Source organism: Molothrus aeneus, chromosome 29 (assembly GCF_037042795.1).
Source record: "Molothrus aeneus isolate 106 chromosome 29, BPBGC_Maene_1.0, whole genome shotgun sequence".
NCBI classification, from domain to species: Eukaryota; Metazoa; Chordata; class Aves; order Passeriformes; family Icteridae; genus Molothrus; species Molothrus aeneus.
This window is the reverse complement of record NC_089674.1, coordinates 3,445,725-3,469,160: the sequence shown is the minus strand read 5'-3', so window position 1 is coordinate 3,469,160 and position 23,436 is coordinate 3,445,725. Positions and strand designations below refer to the sequence as shown.

General features: G+C 46.4%; 1 protein-coding gene across 2 annotated transcripts in view; it reads right to left on the bottom strand.

Moving 5' to 3' along the window:
- The window catches only part of XPO7 (exportin 7), a 57,102-nt gene that overhangs the window by 16,440 nt on the left and 17,226 nt on the right, over nt 1–23,436 (bottom strand). For both annotated transcript variants that reach the window (XM_066567463.1, XM_066567464.1), the window contains exons 6-18: nt 19,460–19,564; nt 18,110–18,275; nt 17,547–17,620; nt 16,410–16,529; nt 14,899–15,045; nt 12,577–12,749; nt 11,202–11,395; nt 9,376–9,481; nt 6,053–6,188; nt 4,634–4,707; nt 3,019–3,099; nt 1,670–1,733; nt 343–451 (exon numbers count right to left, since the gene is read on the bottom strand). In XM_066567463.1, coding sequence (XP_066423560.1) covers nt 343–451; nt 1,670–1,733; nt 3,019–3,099; nt 4,634–4,707; nt 6,053–6,188; nt 9,376–9,481; nt 11,202–11,395; nt 12,577–12,749; nt 14,899–15,045; nt 16,410–16,529; nt 17,547–17,620; nt 18,110–18,275; nt 19,460–19,564 — 1,549 coding nt within the window. The remainder of the gene's footprint in view (nt 1–342; nt 452–1,669; nt 1,734–3,018; nt 3,100–4,633; nt 4,708–6,052; nt 6,189–9,375; nt 9,482–11,201; nt 11,396–12,576; nt 12,750–14,898; nt 15,046–16,409; nt 16,530–17,546; nt 17,621–18,109; nt 18,276–19,459; nt 19,565–23,436) is intronic.

The window sequence follows — 23,436 nt, the reverse complement described above, 5'->3', positions numbered from 1 at the left end:
CTGGAAATACATGGAAGAACTGGGGAAATCCACGGAAAATTTATCCCCAAATCTTGGTGGGATGGCAAATTGATCCTAAATCTTATTGGGATGGCGAAGCTGATCCCCAATTTCGGGATGGAAAAATTTTTTTTCCCCCATTTTGGTGGGATGGGAAACTTTTCCCCCCATTTTTACGGGATAATTCTCCATTATTATCCAACCCCAATTCCTGGTTTTTCCTTTTCCCATTTGGGCTTTTGCCACCCCAACCCCTTTTACCTGGGTGAAGCTCCACCTCCATAAATCCCACAATCCAGTTGCCAAAAGCTGGAATTCTGTTGGAATTCCCGGGAAAAATACCTAAATCCACCATGAGGAGCCGTCCCAGGGCCGTGTAGAACGTGGTCCGACAGCGCATGTCCGTCAGGTTGGACTGGTTGTTGATTCCCAGGAAGGAAAAGTGCTCGCTCTGGAAAAGGAAAATTGGGATGAGGCAACGAGGGAAGAGCTCTAGGAACAAATTCCCACATGGAAAAGTTGGGTTTTTTTCCAGGGAAAATCCGATGGGAAATGGAGAAACCTGGTGGAATCTCAAGGGTTTGTCCAAGCTGGGAAGGTCCGGCCTGAGATGGATCCTGAGCATCCAGAATCCCAAAATTCCACTGGGATTGATGGAATTCTGGAATTCTGGAACCTGCAGCATTCCCAGAGCCAGTAGGAGCTGTAAATCCCCAATTTTCTCCCTCCTGCTGAATTCCCAAGGGAATTCCAGGAATTCTGGCTCTGCCTCTGGGATGGGAATCCTTCAGGCTGATTCCTGGTTATTTTCCATGGAAAAATGTAATCCCAGGCTGGGAACTGGGGCTGAAGGCCCTGGGAATGCCTGGAAAACATCCCTGAACTCCAGGAATGCTGGAAAAACATCCCTGAACTCCAGGAATGCCTGGAAAAACATCCCTGAACTCCAGGAATTCCTGAAAATGCCTGGAAATCATCCCTGAACTCCAGGAATGCTGGAAAAACATCCCTGAACTCCAGGAATGCCTGAAAATGCCTGGAAATCATCCCTGAACTCCAGGAATGCTGGAAAAACATCCCTGAACTCCAGGAATGCCAGGAAAACATTCCAGGAATCGCTTGGAAAACCTCCCTTAATTCCAGGAATGCCTGGAAAACATCCTGGGAACTCTCCAGGAATTCCTGGGAAACATCCTGGAAATGCCTGGAAAACCTTGCTGGAAATGCCTGGAAAACCTCCCTTAATTCCAGGAATTCCTGGGAAACATCCTGGAAATCACCAATGAACTCCAGGAGTGCAAACCCTCTGGAAGTGCTGCTGGGGTTGGGAACATCATGGAATGGAATCCTGGAATGCTTTAGCTTGGAAGGGACCTTCAATCCCATCTTCCCCCCCCACCCCAGGCTGGGAATTTCCCAGGAATGAGCCTGGATTTCATGGAAAACAGAAATCTTTGGGAATGGGAAGCACCACCAAACCCCAGCCCCTAAAAACCAAAGAATTCCACCAAAAAAAAAAAAAAACCCAAAAAAACCCCTCAAACTTCCCCAAAAAATCCCATTTTCCAGAGGTTCCTCCAGCACCACAGAAACCCAGGGATGTTTGGAATTCCAAAGGGGATCCAGGCTGGAATTTTCCTGGGAATGAGGCAGGGGAGGGAGCGCTCACCGTGTGATTGTTGAGCATGAACTGCACGGCGCTGAGCTTCACCAGCTTCCGCACGCTGCTGTATGTGCAGGGGGTCAAGGAAGAGGCAGAACTCCTGGAATTCCTGGAATTCCTGGAAAAACCTTCCAGGGACAGGCTGGAAAAATGGGATTGGGCCTGGGTTACTCAGGAAGTTGGGAAATTTTTGGTTTGTTCCAAGGATAAAGCAAATTGTGCCAATCTCGCCTTGGGGAGAGCCTTGGTGATCATTGGGGAAAAACTCAGGGTGTGGATGTTGTGGAATTCCTGGAAATTCTGGAATTCCTGGAAAACACTTCCAGGGACAGGCTGGAAAAATGGGATTGGGCCTGGATTACTGAGGAAGTTGGGAATTTTATGTTTTTTCCAAGGATAACCCAAATTGTGCCAATCTCGCCTTGGGGAGAGCCTTGGTGATCATTGGGGAAAAACTCAGGGTCTGGAACTTCTGAATTCCTGGAAATTCTGGAATTCCTGGAAAACACTTCCAGGGACACGCTGGAAAAATGGGATTGGGCCTGGATTACTCAGGAAGTTGGGAAATTTATGTTTTTTTCCAAGGATAACCCAAATTTTGCAAATCTCGGCTTGGGGAGAGCCTCAGTGACCCCTGGGGAAAAACTCAGGGTCTGGAAGTTGTGGAATTCCTGGAACTTGTGGAATTCCTGGAATTTGTGGAATTCCTGGAAAACACTTCCAGGGACAGGCTGGAAGAACAGGATTGGGCTCAGGAAATTGGGAATTGCCTGGATTACTCAGAAGTTGGGAATTTCATGTTTGTTCCAAAGATAATCCAAGTTGTGCAAATCTCGCCTTGGGGAGAGCCTTGGTGACCTCTGGGAAAAAAATCTGGGCCTGGAATTCCTGGAATTCCCGGAAAACACTTCCAGGGCCAGGCTGGAAAAATGGGATTAGGCCTGGATTATTCAGGAAGTTGGGAATTCTGTCTGGTTCTCAATACATTTGGAATTCTCTTCTGTTTGTTCCAAGGATAAACCAAACTGTGCCATTCTTGGTGTGGGGAAAAAACCCAGGAACTTCTGGAACTTGTGGAATTTCTGAAACCTCTGGAATTCCTGAGCTTGTGGAATTCCAGGAACTTGTGGAATCCCTGGAAAACCAGAACTGCAATCTGCCTGTGGAAGCTCAACTCCAAAGGAATTCTGAGCCACGATAACCAAAATTCAACATCCCCCGAGCCTCATCCCTCCCTCCTCTGCCCTCATTCCCAAAAATCTGAGGGAAAACCAGGAATGTGGGGCAGCTCCCATTCCAGCAGAACTTCTGGATGACTTTTCCCAAGGATTTGGGAGCCCTTCCCAAAAGGATATCCAATGGAGAGGTCGTTGAGCAGCTGCAGGGTCTTGGAGGTGATCGGCTCGCAGCGGCCCCAGTACTTCAGGTTGGTGATGCTGGGAAGGAAAAACAAGGATCAGAGGGAATTTTCTGGGATTTTTCCAGGATTTTTCTGGGAGTTGTGGCTGATTTTCCCAGTTTTCCCATCTCCCAACAGCACGGGGCGTAAAATGGGGAGTAAAATCACCGGGTTCATGTTTGGCTGGGAAAAATGGCCTGTGGATATCCCAGATCCCAGGGGACAACACCTGGAATTCTGTGGGATCCCAGGGGACAACACCTGGAATTCTGTGGGATTGGCTACAGCTGGAATTCTGTGGGATTGGCTACAGCTGGAATTCCTGGGACTGATTACAGCTGGAATTCTGTGGGATTGGCTACAGCTGGAATTCTGTGGGATCCCAGCTTACACCTGGAATTCTGTGGGATTTGCTACAGCTGGAATTTGTGGGATTGATTACTGCTGGAATTCTGTGGGATCCCAGGACACACTTGCAATTTCTGGGATTGGTTACATCTGGGATTCTGTGGGATTGGTTACAGCTGGAATTCTCTGGGATCCCAGGTTACACCAGGAATTCTGTGGGATTGGTTACAGCTGGAATTCTCTGGGATCCCAGGTTACACCAGGAATTCTGTGGGATTGGTTACAGCTGGAATTTCTGGGATTGGCTACAACTGGAATTCTCTGGGATCCCAGGTTACACCTGGAATTCTGTGGGACTGGCTGCCCTTGGAATTCTTTGGGATTGGCTGCACCTGGAATTCCTGGGACTGATTACAGCTGGAATTCTGTGGGATCCCAGCTTACACCTGGAATTCTGTGGGATCCCAGGGTACACCTGCAATTTCTGGGATTGGTTACATCTGGGATTCTGTGGGTTTGGTTACACCTGGAATTCTCTGGGATTCCAGGCCCCTGGGATTCTTTGGGATTGGCTGCACCTGGAATTGGTTACATGTGGAATTCTGTGGGATTGGCTGCACTGGAATTTCTGGGATTGGCTACAACTGGAATTCTCTGGGATCCCAGGTTACACCTGGAATTCTGTGGGACTGGCTGCCCTTGGAATTCTGTGGGATTGGTTACAGCTGGAATTTCTGAGATTGTCTGCACCTGGAATTCTGTGGGATTGGTTACACTGGAATTTCTGGGATTGGTTATACGTGGAATTCCCTGGGATTCCAGGCCCCTGGGATTCTTTGGGATTGGCTGCACCTGGAATTCTGTGGGATTGGCTACAACTGGAATTTGTGGGATTGGTTACACCTGGAATTCTGTGGGACTGGTTGCACCTGGAATTCTGTGGGACTGGTTACACCTGGAATTCTGTGGGATTGGCAGCACCTGGAATTCTGTGGGATCCCAGGTTACACCTGGAATTCTGTGGGATCCCAGGTTACACCTGGAATTCTGTGGGATTGGTTGCACCTGAAATTTTCGTGGCATTTTTGTGGCGTTTTTGGGGCATTTGGGAAATTCCATCCTAAACTCCCCGAGCTCCCTAAAGGCTTCCCTGGAGCAGCAGGAATCGCAGGTTTTTAGGATGAGGAATCCCAGAATTCCTGGGAATCCTGCAGGACACTCACATCTTCCCGATGAACACGCTCAGCACCATGGTCTCATCGTTCAGCCCCAGCACCTCCGAGAGCCTCCGGTACAGCTGCCCCCCAAAAAAAAAAAACATGGAAAAAAGGCTTCCAAACTGCCAGGAAAACTGGGAATTCTCCCCAAAAAATCCGCTTTTCCCTCTCTGGAGAAGGGGATGTTGTGGGGTTTTCCCGTTGGGTTGATCCAATCCATCATAATCCTGATTTTTTTCCTGATTTTTAATTTTATTTTTTTTTGTCCTAGCAGCATGGCTTGACAGTAAGGAAGAAGGATTTGGGTTTTCCCAGGAATATTCCCCAAAAAAATGGGATAGAAATGTGCTCCACCTCCAAACACAGCCAGGATCCGAGTGGATTTCTCTGGAATTTTCAGCAGTTCCCAAATCCCTGGGAAGGGATTTGACCCCAATCCAATTTCTCCTCCAGGAAGGAACAGAAGCCAATCCCAGAGCAACATTCCCGGTTTTTTAAAATTGGAAAAATGGATTTCACATCCCAAAGCACAGCTACAAATCCCTGGGGATGAAGGGAATTCAGATTTATTCCCATTTTAAAACCAGGGAGAAGCTCAGGGGAGTGTTTGAGGTGATCCCAGGAATAAAAAAAAATTGGGAAAAACCAAATCCAGGTCTCTAATTCCCAATATTCCCAACCCAGCTCAGTGTTTGGAAAGTAAAAATTTGGGAATAAATGAGGAAATCACACAAAGAAGGATTTAATTCCAGGTAAAATGAGGAGAAATCATAGAAATGGGATTTAATTTCAGGAGAAATAACAGAAAATGGGATTTAATTCCAGGTAAGATTAGAAGAAATCCCAGAAATGGGATTTAATTCCAGGAAGAATCCCAGAAAATGGGATTTAATTCTGGGAGAAATCCCAGAAAATGGGATTTAATTTCAGGAGAAATCCTGGAAAATTTGATTTAATTCTGGGAGAAATCCCAGAAAATGGGATTTAATTCCAGGAAGAATCCCAGAAAATGGGATTTAATTCCAGGAAGAATCCCAGAAAATGGGATTTAATTTCAGGAGAAATCCCAGAAAATGGGATTTAATTCTGGGAGAAATCCCAGGAAATGGGATTTAATTTCAGGAAGAATCCCAGAAAATGGGATTTAATTCTGGGAGAAATCCCAGAAAATGGGATTGAACTCAAGGTCAAATGAGGAGAAATCCCAGAAATGAGATTTACTTGCAGGTGAAATGAGAAGAAATCCCAGAAAATGGGATTTAACTCCAGATCAATGAGGAGAAATCCCAAAAAATGGGCTTTATTTTGAGCAAACGTGATGAGAAATGACAGAAAATGGGGGTGAATTCCAGATAAAATGAGGAGAAGGGGAGGAATGAAGGCTGCTTTTCCTGGGGAAAGGTGGGATTTGGGAATTTTGCCCACCTTGGAAGACTTCTGCACCTGGTCCCCGATGTAGATCTTGCGGAACTGCTCGAAGAAGCTGAGCATGGCCAGCTCCAGCTTCTCATTGCCCGCCTGGGCCAGGCGAGAGTCGGTGAGGTTCATCAGCTGCAGCACCCTGGAAAATGGGATGGGAATGGGAAAGGAAAGGGGAAAGGGGAAAGGAAAGGGGGAAGGAAAGGGGGAAAGGAAATGGGGAAAGGAAAGGGGGAAAGGAAAGGGGGAAGGAAAGGGGGAAAGGAAAGGGGGAAGGGAAATGGGGAAAGGAAAGGGGAAAGGAAATGGGGAAAGGAAAGGGGGAAAGGAAAGGGGGAAAGGAAAGGGGGAAAGGAAAGGGGGAAAGGAAAGGGGGAAAGGAAAGGGGGAAAGGAAAGGGGGAAAGGAAAGGGGGAAAGGAAAAGGGGGAAAGGAGAAAGGAAAGGGGGAAAGGAAAGGGGGAAAGGGGGAAAAGGGGGAAAGGAAAGAGGGAAAGGGAGAAAAGGGGGAAAGGAAAGAGGGAAAGGAAAGGGGGAAAGGAAATGGGGAAAGGAAAGGGGGAAAGGAAAGGGGGAAAGGGGGAAAAGGGGGAAAGGAAAGAGGGAAAGGGAGAAAAGGGGGAAAGGAAAGAGGGAAAGGAAAGGGGGAAAGGAAAGGGGGGAAAAGGAAAGGGGGAGAGGAAAGGGAGAAAGGAAAGGGGGAAAAGGGGGAAAAGAAAGGGGGAAAGAGGAAAGGAAAGGGGAAAGGAAAGGGGAAAGGAAATGAGGAAAGGAAAGGGAGAAAAGGGGGAAAGGAAAGGGGGAAAGGGGAAAGGAAAGGGGGGAAAAGGAAAGGGGGAAAGGGGCAAAGGGGAAAGGAAAGGGGGAAAGGAATGGGGGGGAAAAGGAAAGGAAAGGGGGAAAAGGGGGAAAAGGAAGGGGGAAAGAGGAAAGGAAATGGGAAAGGAAAGGGGGAAAGGGGGGAAGGTGGAAAAGGGGGAAAGGAAAGGGGGAAAGGGAAGGGGGAAGTGAAGGGGGAAAAGGAAAGGAAAGGGGGAAAAGGGGGAAAGGAAAAGGGGAGAAAAGGAAAGGGGGAAAGGGGAAAGGAAATGGGGAAAGGAAAAGGGGAAAGGAAAGAGGGAAAGGGGGAAAGGGGAAAGGAAAGTGGGAAAGGGGAAAGGAAAAGGGGAAAGGAAAGGGAGAAAAGGGGGAAAGGAAAGGGGGAAAGGAAAGGGGGAAAAGGGAAAGGAAATGGGGAAAGGAAAAGGGGAAAGGGGGAAAAAGGGGGGAAGGAAAGGGGGAAAGGAAAGGGGGAAAGGGGAAAGGAAAGGGGGGAAAAGGAATGGGGGAAAGGGAAGGGGGAAAGGAAAGGGGGAAAAGGGGGAAAGGAAAGGGGGAAAAGGGGGAAAAGAAAGGGGGAAAGGGGGAAAGAAATGGTGGGGGGAAGTAGGAGAAACAGGGGGAAAGGCGTGAAGGAAAGAAGGGGGAAAACAGAAAAAGGGGGGAAAGAAGAGGAAAACAGGGAGAAAAGGAGGAGAAAAGAGGGGGAAAGATGGGGGAAAGAAGGGGGAAAATGAAAACAGGGGGAAAGAAGAGGAAAATGGGGGAAGTGGAAAAAAGGGGGGAGAAAAGTGGGGGGGGAAAGAGGGGGGGAAAGGGGAAGAAAAGAAATGGGGGGAGAAATGGAGGAAGAAATGGGGGAAAGAAATGGGGGAAGAATGGGAGAAAAGGGAAAAAGGGAAGAAGGGGAAAAAGGAGGAGAAAAGGAGGGAAAAAGGGAAAAGGTGGACAAGGGAGAAGAAAGGGTTTTCTTTGTTAAAACCTGAATTTCCACTGGATTTCAACCCCAAAAATCCAGTTAATGACACGATAAAATCTGAACTTTCCAAGCCAAATATTCCCCAATAATTATTCCCAGTGGGAATATTCCCAATAATTCCCAGTGTTTCCAAACCCAATATTCCAAACAATTCTCAATATTTCCAAGCCTGATATTCCCAATAAGTCTCAACATTTCCAAGTCCAATATTCCCACTGGGAATCAGCAGCAGCACGCAGGGCCCTCCATCCCTTTCCAGCCAGATTTCCCACTTGAATCAGAGCTGGAAAAATGGGAATAACGCTCTCCCAGCTTCCTGGGAATGGGATTTGCTGGAACATCCTGGATGAGTTTTGCTGGAATATCCCAGGTGGATTTAATGCAATATCCCAGGTGGATTTGGCTGGAATATTCTGGGTGGATTTAATGGAATATCCTGGGTTGGTTTTGCTGGGATATCCTGGATGGATTTTGCTGGAATTCCCAGGTGGATTTTGCTGGAATATCCTGGGTGTGTTTTGCTGGGATATCCTGGGTGGATTTTGTTGGAATTCCCAGGTGGATTTTGCTGGGATATCCTGGGTGGGTTTAATGGAATATCCTGGGTGGATTTTTCTGGGACATCCTGAGTGGATTTAATGGAATATCCCAGTGGATTTTGCTGGAATTCCTGGATGGATTTTCCTGGAATTCCTGGGTGAATTTTGCTGGAATATCCCCGGTGGATTTTATTGGGATATCCCAGTGGATTTTGCTGGAATTCCTGGATGGATTTTCCTGGAATTCCTGGATGGATTTTGCTGGAATTCCCGGGTGGATTTTGCTGGGATATCCCAGTGGATTTTGCTGGAATTCCTGGATGGATTTTCCTGGAATTCCTGGATGGATTTTGCTGGAATTCCCGGGTGGATTTTGCTGGGATATCCCAGTGGATTTTGCTGGAATTCCTGGATGGATTTTCCTGGAATTCCTGGGTGGATTTTATTGGGATATCCTGGTGGATTTTCCTGGAATTCCTGGATGGATTTTGCTGGAATTCCCAGGTGGATTTTGCTGGAATTCCTGGATTTTCCTGGAATTCCTGGGTGGATTTTGCTGGGATATCCTGGTGGATTTTCCTGGAATTTCTGGATTTTCCTGGAATTCCCAGGTGGATTTTGCTGGGATATCCTGGTTGATTTTGCTGGAATTCCCAGGTGGATTTTGCTGGAATTCCTGGATTTTCCTGGAATTCCCGGGTGGATTTTATTGGGATATCCTGGTGGATTTTGCTGGAATTCCTGGATTTTCCTGGAATTCCCGGGTGGATTTTGCTGGGATATCCCGGTGGGTTTTGCTGGAATTCCCGGGTGGATTTTCCTGGAAATCCCGGATGGATTCTCCTGGAATTCCCAGGTGGATTTTCCTGGAATTCCCGGATGGATTCTCCTGGAATTCCCGGGTGGATTTTGCTGGAATTCCCGGATGCATTCCCTGGAGTTCCCGGGTGGATTTTGCTGGAATTCCCGGATGCATTCCCTGGAGTTCCCTACCTGCAGACCAGCTCCCCGTCCATGGCGTCCTGCTCGTCCGTGCTGGCGAAGGACACGCGGCCGCCGATGACGGCGCCGATGATGTACACCAGCCACGTCAGCCGCCCTGGGGACACGCAGGGGACACGCAGGGGACACTGTCAGGGGCGCCACCCGCCCTGGGCACCCACAGCTGGCACCCCGTGGCAAAAGAAATCCCAAATAAATTCATTTTTCCCAAAATAAATCTGTTTTTCCCTTGGAAAAGTCCCATTTTTAGTGGCTGCAGGGTGAGGAAGCTCATTCTGCCCTGGGGACACGCAGGGGACACTGTCACAGTGCCACCCGCCCTGGGCACCCACAGCTGGCACCGTGCAGCAAAAGAAATCCCAAATAAATTCATTTTTCCCAAAATAAATCCATTTCTTCCTTGGAAAAATCATGGGTTTAGTGGCCGTGGGGTGATGAACCTCGTCCTCTCCTGGGACACACAGGGGACATTTTCAGAGCTGTCACCTCCCCTTTTAGAGGCCATCTTGCACAAAATAAATCCGTTTTTCTCCCCAAAATAAACCAAGTTTCCCCAAATAAATAATTTTTTCCCTTGGAAAAGTCCCGTTTTTAGTGGCTGCAGGGTGAGGAACCTCATTCTGCCCTGGGGACACGCAGGGGACACTGTCACAGTGCCACCCGCCCTGGGCACCCACAGCTGGCACCATGCAGCAAAAGAAATCCCAAATAAATCCATTTCCTCCCAAATAAATTCATTTCCTCCCAAATAAATCCATTTCCTCCCAAATGAATCCATTTCCTCCCATATGAATCCATTTTTCCCCTGGAAAATGGAATGAGCTGCAGGACAGCACCATCTCCAGCCAGTGAGGAGGGTAAATCCACACCCAGAGCCCAGAGCAGGGAAATGAGGGATGGGATTGATGGGATGGGATTGATGGGATCGATGGGATGGGATGGGATGGGATGGGATGGGATGGGATGGGATAGCTGGGATGGGATGGCTGGGATGGGATTGATGGGATCGATGGGATGGGATGGGATGGGATGGGATGGGATGGGATGGATTGGGATGGGATAGCTGGGATGGGATGGCTGGGATGGGATTGATGGGATCCACAGGATGGGATGGGGAACACCTTCATAACTCTGACAGGAAGGCAAGGAAATATCCTGAATTTCCCCAAATCCTGGGAATCCCTCCCCTTGGCAGGGATTCTCCAGGAACAACACCTCATGGCCAGGCTGACCCTCCTGCACAGCCAGGCCCATGGGGCTGGCGCTGGAGCGCTGACAGGATGAGATACACAGGATTTGGGATCCATGGGATGGGACTGGGATCCATGGGATGGGATTTGGATCCATGGGATGGGATTGGGATCAATGGGATGGGACTGAGACCCATGGGATGCGATTTGGATCAATGGGATGGGATTGGGATCCGTGGGATGGGATTTGGGATGGGATTGGGATCCATGGGATGGGATTTGGATCAATGGGATGGGATTAGGATCCATGGGATGGGATTGGGATCCATGGGATGGGATGGGATTTATGATAGGATTGGGATCCATGGGATGGGATAGGATTGGGATCCATGGGATGGGGTGGGATGGGATGGGATTTATGATAGGATTGGGATCCATGGGATGGGATAGGATTGGGATCCATGGGATGGGATGGGATGGGATGGGATGGGCAGTACTGGATAGGGAACCCCTCCCAAGGAGCAGCCACACCACAGGGAGGGATGCACAGAGGGATGCTTCCCCTCAGCAGGGATCTCCCAGGCCAGTTCCTTTGGGCAGGAGCCCCCTTCCCCTGTCCAGGCTGACCTTCCTGCACGGCCAGGTCCATGGGGCTGGCGCTGGCGCTCTGCAGCAGCTCCTGGTAGGACTGGGCGGCCTGGTCGAAGAGCTGCACCAGCAGCGCGCACGTCTTCTCATACTCGCAGCGCCCGATGGTGGACAGCTGGTCCAGCTGCTGCTGCACCAGCCCCGTGTCCTCCAGAGGGTCCTCCAGGCCATCCCTGCACAAAGCACACGGAAAATGGAGAAGGGAAGTCCCAGGAGCAGCAGCTCCCTGGTTTTACTGCCAGGGGTGTTGGAGATGCGGGTTAGAATTCACACGATTGTGGAATGATTTGGTTTTCCCCACGGAATTTGGGTTGGAAAAGGTTTCAAGCACCTTCTGGACAACATCTTTAATGGCCTGCTTGCCAAATTAACCAGGAATTTAAGGACACACTGCTGGGAGCAAATTCCCAGTGCTTCCAGAGGGAAAAAAAGGAAAACAAAGCAGGGAGTTATAATTTATGTTGGTTAAGATTTTCCCTCAGAATTTGGGTTGTAAAAAGTTTCAAGCACCTTCCATTGGACAATATCTTTAATGGCCTGTTTGCCAAATGAACCAGGAATTTCAGGGCACACTGTTGGGAGCAAATTCCCAGTGCTTCCAGAGGGAAAGGAGAAGGAAAATAAAGCAGGGAGCTGTGATTTGTGTTTTTTAAGTTTTTCCCACAGAATTTGGGCTGGAAGGATTTAAAGCTCAGTTCCTTCCACCTTCCACTCGCCTTTAATGGTCTGGATGCTAATTTAAGCAAGAATTTCAGAGCACATTGTTGGGAGTAAATTCCCAGTGCTTCCAGAGGGAAAAAAGAAGGAAAACAAAGCAGGGAGTTGTGATTTGTGTTGTTTAACTCAAGTTTTTCCCACAGAATTTGGGTTGCAAGGGGTTTCAAGCACCTTCCATTGGACAACATCTTTAATGGCCTGCTTGTCAAATTAACAAGGAATTTCAGGGCATACTGTGGGGAGCAAATTCCCAGTACTTCCAGAGGGAAAAAAGAAGGAAAACAAAGCAGGGAGTTAGAATTTGTGTTGTTTAAATTTCTCCCACAGAAGTCGGGCTGGAAGGGTTTAAAGCTCAGCTTGCTGCACCTTCCACTGGCCTGGTTGCCAAATGAACCAGGAATTTCAGGGTATACTGTTGGGAGCAAATTCCCAGTGCTTCCAGAGGGAAAAGAGAATGGAAACAAAGCAGAGAGTTGTGATTTGTGTTGGAAAAAACTTAAATCCCAGCCCATCCTGGCCTGTGCCATGGGCAGGGCCACCTCAGCCATGTCCTCTCCAGGGGGAACACCCTCACTCTCCCCAGCCTTCCCAGCCCCAGGAGCATCAGCAGAAGCTGCCAGGTGTGGGATGGCCTCACCTGAGGATGATGTGCACGGATTCCAGGCGGGAGGTGATGTAGGCTTTGGTCACCTCGGGCGTGTAGGTCTCCAGCATGTGCGGCTCCGTGGCCTTCACGTAGGGCACGGACGCCGCCAGGCGCTGCCACAGGCTCAGCAGGTAGTGCACACTGTTGGGAGCAAATTCCCAGTGCTTCCAGAGGGAAAAGAGAAGGAAAACAAAGCAGGGAGTTATGATTTGTGCTGTTTGACTTGAGTTTTTCCCTCAGAATTTGTCCTGGAAGTGTTTAATGCTCAGCTCGCTGCACCTTCCATTGGCCTTTAATGGCCTGGTTACCAAATTAGCCAGGAATTTCAGAGCACACTGCTGGGGGAAAATTCCCAGGGCTTCCAGAGGGAAAAGAGAAGGAAAACAAAGCAAGGAGTTACGATTTGTGTTGTTTGATTCTAGTTTTTCTCACAGAATTTGAGCTGGAAGGGGTTTAAACCTCAGCTCGCTGCACTTTCCATTGGCCTAGTGGCCAAATTAGTCAGGAATTTCAGGGCACATTTTCAGGAGTAAATTCCCAGTGCTTCCAGGGGGAAAAAAAGAAGGAAAACAAAGCAAGGTGTTATGATTTGTGTTGTTTGACTCGAGTTTTTCCCACAGAATTTGGACTGGAAGTGTTTAATGCTCAGCTCGCTGCACCTTCCATTGGCCTAGTGGCCAAATTAGTCAGGAATTTCAGGGCACATTTTCAGGAGTAAATTCCCAGTGCTTCCACAAGGAAAAGAGAAGGAAAACAAAGCAGGGAGTTATGATTTGTGCTGTTTGACTTGAGTTTTTCCCTCAGAATTTGTCCTGGAAGTGTTTAATGCTCAGCTCGCTGCACCTTCCATTGGCCTTTAATGGCCTGGTTACCAAATTAGCCAGGAATTTCAGAGCACATTGTTGGGAGCAAATTCCAAGTGATTCCAGAGGGAAAAGGGAAGGAAAACAATCCAGGAACATACAATTTGTGCTGTTTAAGTTTTTCCCACAGTATTTGGGTTGCAAGGGGTTTCAAGTTCAGCTCATTGCACCTTCCACTGGCCTTTAATGCCCTGGTTGCAAAATTAACCAGGAATTGCAGGGCACATTGTTGGGAGCAAATTCCCAGTGCTTCCAGAGGGAAAAGAGAAGGAAAACAAGCCAGGGAGTTGTGATTTGTGTTGTTTGATTCAAGTTTTCCCCTCAGAATTTGGGTGGGAAGGTGTTTAAAGCTTAGCTCCTTCCACCTTCCACTGGTGGCCAAATTAACTAGGAACTTCACAGCACACTGTTGGGAGAAATTTCCCAGTGCTTCCAGAGGGAAAAGAGAAGGAAAACAAATCAAGGAGTTATGATTTGTGCTGTTTGACTTGAGTTTTTCCCTCAGAATTTGGGTTGGAAGGTGTTTAAAGCTCAGTTCCTTCCACTGGCCTCATAACTAAATTAACCAGGAATTTCAGGGCACGCTGCAGGGAGTAAATTCCCAGTGCTTCCAGGGGGGAAAAAAGAAGGAAAACAAATCAAGGAGTTATGATTTGTGCTGTTTGACTTGAGTTTTTCCCACAGAATTTGAGCTGGAAGGTGTTTAATGCTCAGCTTGGTGCAGCTTCCATTGGCCTTTAATGGCCGGTTGCTAAATTAATGAGGAATTTCAGAGCACATTGTTGGAAGTAAATTCCCAGTGCTTCCATAGGGAAAAGGGAAGGAAAATAAACCAGGGAGTTGTGATTTGTGTTGTTTGACTTGAGTTTTTCCCACAGAATTTGGATTGGAAGAGGTTTAAAGCTCAGCTTGTTGCACCTTGCACTGGCCTGGTTGCCAAATGAACCAGGAATTTCAGGGCACACGTGGACCTGAGTCCTTCCCAGCACTCAGAAAACACTGGGAGATAATCCCAAATTCCCAGGACATGCAGCTGAATCCCAGGCCTCCCCCAGTTCCCACACACTGCACAGCCTGAGCTGCTTCCCAGGAATTCCAATTCCACAAACAAAGGAATTTGTTTTTAAACCTTCTCCCGTGCAGGGCTGTGGTTGTGAGCTGTACACACAGCTGGAAAACTCAGTGGAAATATCCATGATATTCCAATTCCTCCCAATCCCCCTGAGCGCATTGCAACAGTGAAGTGAGACAGAATCCTAAAAATAAACCTTATTTAACACGTTTTTTTTTATTCCCTGCTATGATATGGAAAAGCCTCTGGAGGCATGGCAACAACTCTGCCTTCCCACATGGATTCCATTCAGGATTTCAGAGGATGTTCCATGAGGGATTTCTGTAAAAATTAATTCCCTGTTTTCCAGAGAATGCAAAGGGCAGGGAAGGGCTGTACCTGCAGGCTGGTGACGGTGAAGTTGGCGATGAGCCGGATCACCTCGGGGTAGTTCTCCACCTTCACCAGTTCTCCCAGTTGGTAATTGCTTTTCAACCGGGCCAGCAGCCGGCAGAACTCGTGGTAATTGTTGGGGTCTGACAAACTCTGAGGGGACAGAAAGAGGAGGGGAATTCAGGAGCAGCTCTGCTGTCCCCTGCCACAGGCTGGGATGGATCACCATGGAATCGGAGAGAGCTACAACAACAAGCCCAAGCTCCCAACAAATCCCACCCTGCCCATTAAACCAGGTCACCAATTGCCACATTTCCTGGTTTTTGGGCATTTCCAGGGATGCTTCCAGTCCTTAAAAACCCTTCCAATAGAGAATTGTTCCTACAGGAGGAGTTCTGCTGTCCCCTGCCAGAGGCTCAGATCATCATGGGATTGGAGACAGCTCCAACAACAAGCCCAAGCTCCCAACAAATCCCACTCTGCCCAGTCAGCAATTGCCACATTTACTTGTTTTGGGATGGTTCCAGCCCTTAAACACTCTTCCAATGGAGAAACTGTTTCTACAGGAGCAGCTCTGCTGTCCCCTGCAGAGACAGGGGGAGCTCTGTCTGAGAGAGCTCAGAGCTCCCACCAAATCCCACTCTGCCCATTAAACCAGGTCAGCAATTGCCATATTTCCTGGGTTTTGGGATGGTTCCAGTCCTTAAACACTCTTCCAATGGAGAATTGTATCTACAGGAGCAGCTCTGCTGTCCCCTGCCAGAGGCTCAGATCATCTTGGAATCGGAGAGAGCGCCAACAAGAAGCCCAACCTCCCCACAAATCCCATTCTGACCAGCCAGCAATTGCCACATTTCCTGGTTTTTGGGCATTTCCAGGGATGCTTCCAGTCCTTAAAAACCCTTCCAATGGAAAAATTGCTCCCACAAGAGCAGCTCTGCTGCCCCATACCAGAGGATCAGATGGATCATCACAGAATCAGAGAGAGCTCCAAGAACAAGCTCCCAACAAAACCCACTCTGCCCATTAAACAAGGTCAGCAATTGCCACATTTCCTGGTTTTTGGGCATTTCCAGGGATGCTTCCAGTCCTCAAATACTCTTCCAATTGAGAAATTGCTCCTACAGGAGCAGCTCTGCTGTCCCCTGCCAGAGACTCAGTTAATCATGAAATCGGAGAACAAGCCCAAGCTCCCACCAAATCCCACTCCGCCCATTAAACCAGGTCAGCAACTGCCACATTTCCTGGTTTTTGGGCATTTCCAGGGATGCTTCCAGTCCTTAAATACCCTTCCAATGGAGAAATTCTTCTTATATCCACCATTAAGCCTTCCTTGGCCGTGGAATGGTGGGAAAGGGGAAGAGGAGAACAACGCTGCACTTTGCCAAGTGTCCAAGTGGGAGGTGAAAAAGGATTTTTTCAATGAAATGTCTTCCATGAAATCCATGAAAAGGATATTTTGGGATGAAATGTGCTGGACAGGATGCACAGACTCATCTCCTCCCTGGAACACTCACCTGGGGGTTTTCCAGTATCCGTTTCACTCCATCCACCAGGTGAGATAAGAACTTTGCCCTCTCGGCGTTGTTGAAGAGGGAGCGGCGCACGGAGGCAATCTGCACCAAGCAGGATAAAACCTGCCAGGACACAGAAAAATGGGAATAAACACAAAACCAGGGATGAAAACGAGGAAATGAAGAATTTTCCCCCTCATGACACGAGCAGGGATTGAGGTTTGGTGCTCCTTTAGGGACCAAACAACTCCTTGGTCTCCACAGAGGAGAAAGAAATCACAGCACCCAAAGCAACAGCTCCATCCCAAAAATCACAGAATTCTGGAATTCCTGAGGTTGGAAAAGCCTTCCAAGGTCAGAGCCCAACCTTTGATCCCCACCTTGGCACCCAGCCCAGAGCTCTGAGTGCCATGTCCAGGCTTTCCCTGGACACCTCCAGGGATGGGGATCCCAATGGAATAATTTCAGATTTCCATTCAAAAAAAGGATTCTCACATCTCAGGTCTCTCCTGAATATTTATGGCTTGAAATTCAGGATTAGCCATTAACTCTCCACCAGAAGTGGAGTCTCCACGGAAAAATTCTTTCTGAAGGCCCTTCCCTCTCAGCCTTGTTGTCACTGAGCTTTAATGATGGGAAATATTTCTCAGATAAATGCCTGAAAGGCCTTTTAAAATTATTTTTCCAGAAGAGATCATAAACTTTTTATTTTTTCCAGAAGAAATAATTCAACTTTTTACTTTTCAAGAAGAAATAATCCAACTTTTAGCTCAGTTGTGTTCTTGGCTCTTTCATCCCAAATGGACATGGCCTCATTTGGAAGGCTGGAAGGAGAAATTTCATTCCTGGGGGGTGTTCCCAGGTTTGCTCCCCTATTCCTGGTGTGGTTTTAGGACTTGGTTTGGGAATAGCAGGAGCTGCTCCCTCAAGGGGATGAGCAAACAGGAGATTCCAAGATGTAGGAGGAGAAAGGAGGTTGGAATTCCAGCAAAAAAAGTGCTTTTAGGGAAAATCCAACCTCGGAGATGCTTCAAAACTCTCAGCAGCATTTGGACACTTCAGCATAACCTGGGGTATCTGAATCCCCAGGAAATCGCCCAGAGGAATCCTAAAATCAAGGAAAATAAACCCTGGACTTACCAGAGGAGAAAATGAAGGAGGGATGGAATGATAAAGATCAAAAAACAACTGAAGGGTCGAAGAATCCAAGAATGCTGCAAGAGAAAAGAGGATTTTACCTCCATTTACAGCTTCCCACAGGTCTAATCCTTATTTTACCACCTGTGGCACATGGATTTGTCACACCAAAGCACCACAATCCCAAGAAAACCTCTCCCAGGATTTTGTATTTTTAAGGCAAATGCCTTTCCTAGAAATTGAGTCACCCACTGGCACTTGGAACTGGGAGAAAATGACAGGAAGGTATTTTAAGAACACAATCTGTGCCTGTCAAATGCCTGCTGAGAACAGCAGGATGTGGGAAAAAGGTGCCAAGTTATTCCCTGTTTTTTCTTTAAACCCATTTTCCCTGGTTTTTGGAATGAGAGGTGAAAGACTGGAAGGGAAAAGGGGTTTTAAAAACAACATAAAATTCCCCAGAAAAGAATCAGGTGGCTTTAGGGCTGAGTTTAAACCCTGGCTTTGCAAAGCTGGGGTTCATTTCTGAAAAAGCAAAGATTGGAGCATTTTCCAGGTGGGATCACCTGATCTCCAACTGGTTGGGATCTGCACAGTGCAAAGATCATCCGAGGACTCGTCCGTGGAGGTGCCGATGAAATCGAAGTTCAGGCAGTTGTGGGTGAGCTTGAGGAGCTGCATCAGCAGCCCGTGCTGGCTCTCATCGTTCAGGTTCAGGTTCTTCCCAGAAGCCTGTGGAAAACGTGGAGTGAAGGCAGGGAAATGGGGAAAAAAAAAGCAAAATAAAAAATCCAAGTGGCAGCCGAATTTAGGCAGGATTTTATTCGAGGGGTTTTGTGGAACAAGCAATGGGTGTGGTTTTATAGGTAGTGAGGCATAATTAAAATAAATAAAAAGAAATAAAAGAAATCTATTCCAGCATAAATAAAACCCCAGAATTTTTCCAGAACAGGAATAAGAGGGAGCATTGCCATGTTCCTCCCTGAACTACACAGGGATGAGGACTGAGGGATGCAGGAGATCATGGAATTCTGTGGAATTCCATGGAATTCCTGCGCTCCCACTCCCAAGGGAATGAGGAAAACTGGGATAAAACTGGGACAAGGATTTATTTCTCAAAGATATTTAAAATGATATTTAAAATGGAAACCCAAATTCTCCTTTCTTTCCTGATGCTTTAAGCCAGGGAACTTTAACCCCAGTATCAGGATCCAGGGATTTATTTGCAGCTGGAATTGTAGAGAAGAGTTTAATTTCTGGGTTTATTTTCTATATATCACCTAAAAAAAAAATATATATATATTTAGGTAAATAATATATATATATATATATACACCTAAATAAAATCTATGTAATATGCATTATTTAAATAAAATCTATTTATTAATATCAATTTCTTTAGGAAGAAGAATTTCCTTAATTAATCATTTTTTTCCCTGAGAAACAACAGGGAACTTTAACCCCAGGCTCAGGATCTAGGGATTTATTTGCAGCTGGAATTGTAGAGAAGAGTTTGATTTCTGGGTTTATTTTCTATATATCACCTAAAAATATACATATATATATATATATATATTTTTTTTTTTAGGTAAATAATATATATACATATATATACATACATATATATACACACATATATATATATATACACCTAAATAAAATCTATGTAATATGCATTATTTAATTAAAATCTATTTAATATTTCTTATTTAAAGAAAGTCTATTAAATATGTATTATTTAAATAAAAATTATTTATTAATATAGATTTCTTCAGAAAGAAAAACTTCTTTAATGAATCAATTTTTTCCTTGAAGAACAACCCAAAACCAGCATTTTGTAGGACACAGGAAGGAATTTCACCCCAACATTCCACTTCCCAAAAAAAAAAAAAAAAAGCTTCCCAAACTTTCCTTACCTGTTTCAGTAAACTGCAGGACAGGGTGAAAATATCAAATAAAGAGGAATCTCGGAAGGAAGAGGCGATTTTCCTGTGCTTGGTCAGGGGGTGGGTGGTGTCTGCCTGCAGGGGAGAGAAGCTGGGATCAGAGCTCCTGGGGTCACAGCAGGAAAAGCAGGAAAAGCAGCAGGAATCCCAGGAAATCCAGGTTTCCCTCCCCAGAACCAATGGGACACAATTCCCCAAATTTTCCATGGAAAATCCACATTCCTGGTGTTGTATTCACACAGCTGGGCTGGGTTTATTCCTGATTTATTCCTTCAATCTTTGCCCAAAACAGCAGCAAAAATGGGGTTTTTTTTGGGATTTTAGGAATGGGAATTCTCAGCTCCAAAGGGTTCAATCCCTCCTGGAGCTGCTGGGTACACAGGGATGAAGAACAGGAATTCAAATTCCAGCTAGAAAAGGGAACTGGAAGGAGTTATCCAGGTTGGACTTTGCTGTTTTATGGCATAAATTCCAGTCCTGGATCTGCCACTGGAGCCCAGAGCTGGGGAACAACAAAACTCAGATTTTTTTTCCTCATGAAAAGGGGAAAAATGAAGGAAAATATCAAATAAAGAGGAATCACAAAGGAAGAGGCGATTTTCCTGTGCTTGGTCAGGGGGTGGGTGGTGTCTGCCTGCAGGGGAGAGAAGCCGGGCTCAGAGCTCCTGGGGTCACAGCAGGAAAAGCAGGAAAAGCAGCAGGAATCCCAGGAAATCCAGGTTTCCCTCCCCAAAATCAGCAGGATGCAATTCCCCAAATTTTCCATGGAAAAATCCACATTCCTGGTGTTGTATTTATAAAGCTGGGCTGGGTTTATTCCCGATTTATTCCTTCAATCTTTGCCCAAAACAGCAGCAAAAATGGGGTTTTTTTTTGGGATTTTAGGAATGGGAATTCTCAGCTCCAAAGGGTTCAATCCCTCCTGGAGCTGCTGGGTACACAGGGATGAAGAACAGGAATTCAAATTCCAGCTAGAAAAGGGAACTGGAAGGAGTTATCCAGGTTGGACTTTGCTGTTTTATGGCATAAATTCCAGTCCTGGATCTGCCACTGGAGCCCAGAGCTGGGGAACAACAAAACTCAGATTTTTTTTCCTCATGAAAAGGGGAAAAATGAAGGAAAATATCAAATAAAGAGGAATCACAAAGGAAGAGGCGATTTTCCTGGGCTTGGTCAGGGGGTGGGTGGTGTCTGCCTGCAGGGGAGAGAAGCCGGGCTCAGAGCTCCTGGGGTCACAGCAGGAAAAGCAGGAAAAGCAGCAGGAATCCCAGGAAATCCAGGTTTCCCTCCCCAAAATCAGCAGGATATAATTCCCCAAATTTTCCATGGAAAAATCCACATTCCTGGTGTTGTATTCACACAGCTGGGCTGGGTTTATTCCCGATTTATTCCTTCAATCTTTGCCCAAAACAGCAGCAAAAATGGGGTTTTTTGGGGATTTTAGGAATGGGAACTCCAAAGGGTTCAATCCCTCCCGGAGCTGCTGGGCAGAAAAGAATAAACAGCAGGAATTCAAATTCCAGCTGGAAAAGAGAACTGGAAGGAGTTATCCAGGTTGGACTTTGCTGTTTTGTGGGATAAATTCCTGAATTTGACACTGGAGCCCAGAACTCCAGCAAAACTCTTTTTTTCTTTTTTTTTTTTCCCATGAAATGGGAAAAATGAGGAAAAATTCCCATTTTTGTGACCAATCCCAGCCAAATCCCAGCTGCCTGGGATGGGCACTGGGTTATCCCAGTGGGATGCAGAATTCCTGCATAAATATCCACTTTGAAATGTTTATATTTTACTATTTCAACTAAATTAAATAAACATTGAATTAAAATTGTATAAATATAGTTGAATTTTCAATTAAAAACTAAAAGAATGGATTAAATTGAAATGTATGATAAAATTAAATGTCAATTTCCAAACCTCTCCTCCAGTATTTGAGGAACAGGACAGCTCCAATGTTGGATTTTAGACCTGAATTTTCCCAACAATTCCATGAAGGACCCCAAAACTCCCATCCTTTATATTGTAGAAAGAAAAGCCCCAAAGGATCCTTAATTTTTCAGGTGCTTTAATACCCAAATTATTCCTCAGCTCAGACTATTGGGATTTCAGGGAGTTTAGGAAAATGAACATTATTTAATTCCCATTTCAAGCTATTTGTGGGGATGGAAAATCCCTTTGATTTCTGGCCTTGGGAAAATGGGATTTCCTTCTTCACCACCACAGTGAATTTGGCTTTAACAGTGAATTCAGCTTAAATCACTAAACTGGGCTTAAATTGGTGAACTTGGCTTAAATCAGTAAATTTGGATTAAATAAATGAATTGGGCTTCTCCATTTGCAGTTCTGACACCAATTTAATCCCTCTAGAATTTCTCAGGATTAAGCAACATCCCAGGGAAATCTGAAGTTAGCTACTTAATGAGATTAAAAAAAATCAATTTATTTTTCCACCTGTTTTTTTAAAGGAAAAACAAAGACTTTTCCACACATTGTGACCCTCAGGACTACAGCACAATCTACATGCCTGAGGGAAAACCATGGAAAAAACCATGGAAAAAAGACAGAAAAACTATGGAAATTGGGATAGCAGCAAGTAAAGGTGCTCATCCCAGTTTCCAGAGGAATTCCAGAGGGAATTCCAGAGCACAGCCCTGCAAGGATTTTAAATCCTCTGGAAAAGCCGGGCCAGGATTGGGCCTGGCCGGGCCTCAGGGGCTGGGAAAGGGACAAAATCTGAGAATCCTGCAGGATTTCTGGGGATTTTATCCCAGAAATTCATTCAGAGTTTCATCCTGGATCAAAGGGATGCTTTAAATATGGGCAGAGTTGTAAAATTTTGGGGTTTTTCTCCAAGGTCTAGGAGGAGGGTCAGAAAATCAGAGACTTTTCCACTCATTATGACCCTCAGGACTGCAGCCAATTATGTGTACATGAGGGAAAACCATGGAAAAATCATGGAAAAAACATGGGAAAACCACAGAAATTGGGGTAGCTCATCCCAGTAAATGTGCTCATCCCAGTTTCCAGAGGAATTCCAGAGGGAATTCCAGAGCACAGCCCTGCAAGGATTTTAAATCCTCTGGAAAAGCTGGGCCAGGACTGGGCCTGGCCAGGCCTCAGGGGCTGGGAAAGGAACCAGGCTCAGAGAATCCTGCAGGATTTCTGGGGATTTTATCCCAGAAATTCATTCAGAGTTTCATCCTGGATCAAAGGGATGCTTTAAATATGGGCACAATTAGATAAATTGGGTTTTTTTTCTCCAAGGGAGTCAGAAAATCAGAGACTTTTCCACTCATGACCCTCAGGACTGTAGCAAAATCTGCCTGCCTGAGGGGAAAACAATGAAAAAACATGGAAAAAACCTATGGAAAAACCATGGAAATTGGGGTAGCACCAAGTAAATGTGCTCATCCCTGTTTCCAGAGGAATTCCAGAGGGAATTCCAGAGCACAGCCCTGCAAGGATTTTAAATCCTCTGGAAAAGCTGGGTCAGGACTGGGCCTGGCCAGGCCTCAGGGGCTGGGAAAGGAACCAGGCTCAGAGAATCCTGCAGGATTTCTGGGGATTTTATCCCAGAAATTCATTCAGAGTTTCATCCTGGATCATAGGGATGCTTTAAATATGGGCACAATTAGATAAACTGGGTTTTTTCCTCCAAGGTCTAGAAAGAGAGGCAGAAAATCAGAGACTTTTCCACTCATTGTGGCTCTCAGGACTGCAGCACAATCTACATGCCTGAGGGAAAACCATGGAAAAAAACCATGAAAAAACCATGGAAAAACCACAGAAATTGGGGTAGCTCATCCCAGTAAAGGTGCTCATTCCAGTTTCCAGCAGCAATTCCAGAGGGAATTCCAGAGCACAGCCCTGCAAGGATTTTAAATCCTCTGGAAAAGCTGGGCCAGGACTGGGCCTGGCCAGGCCTCAGGGGCTGGGAAAGGGACACAATC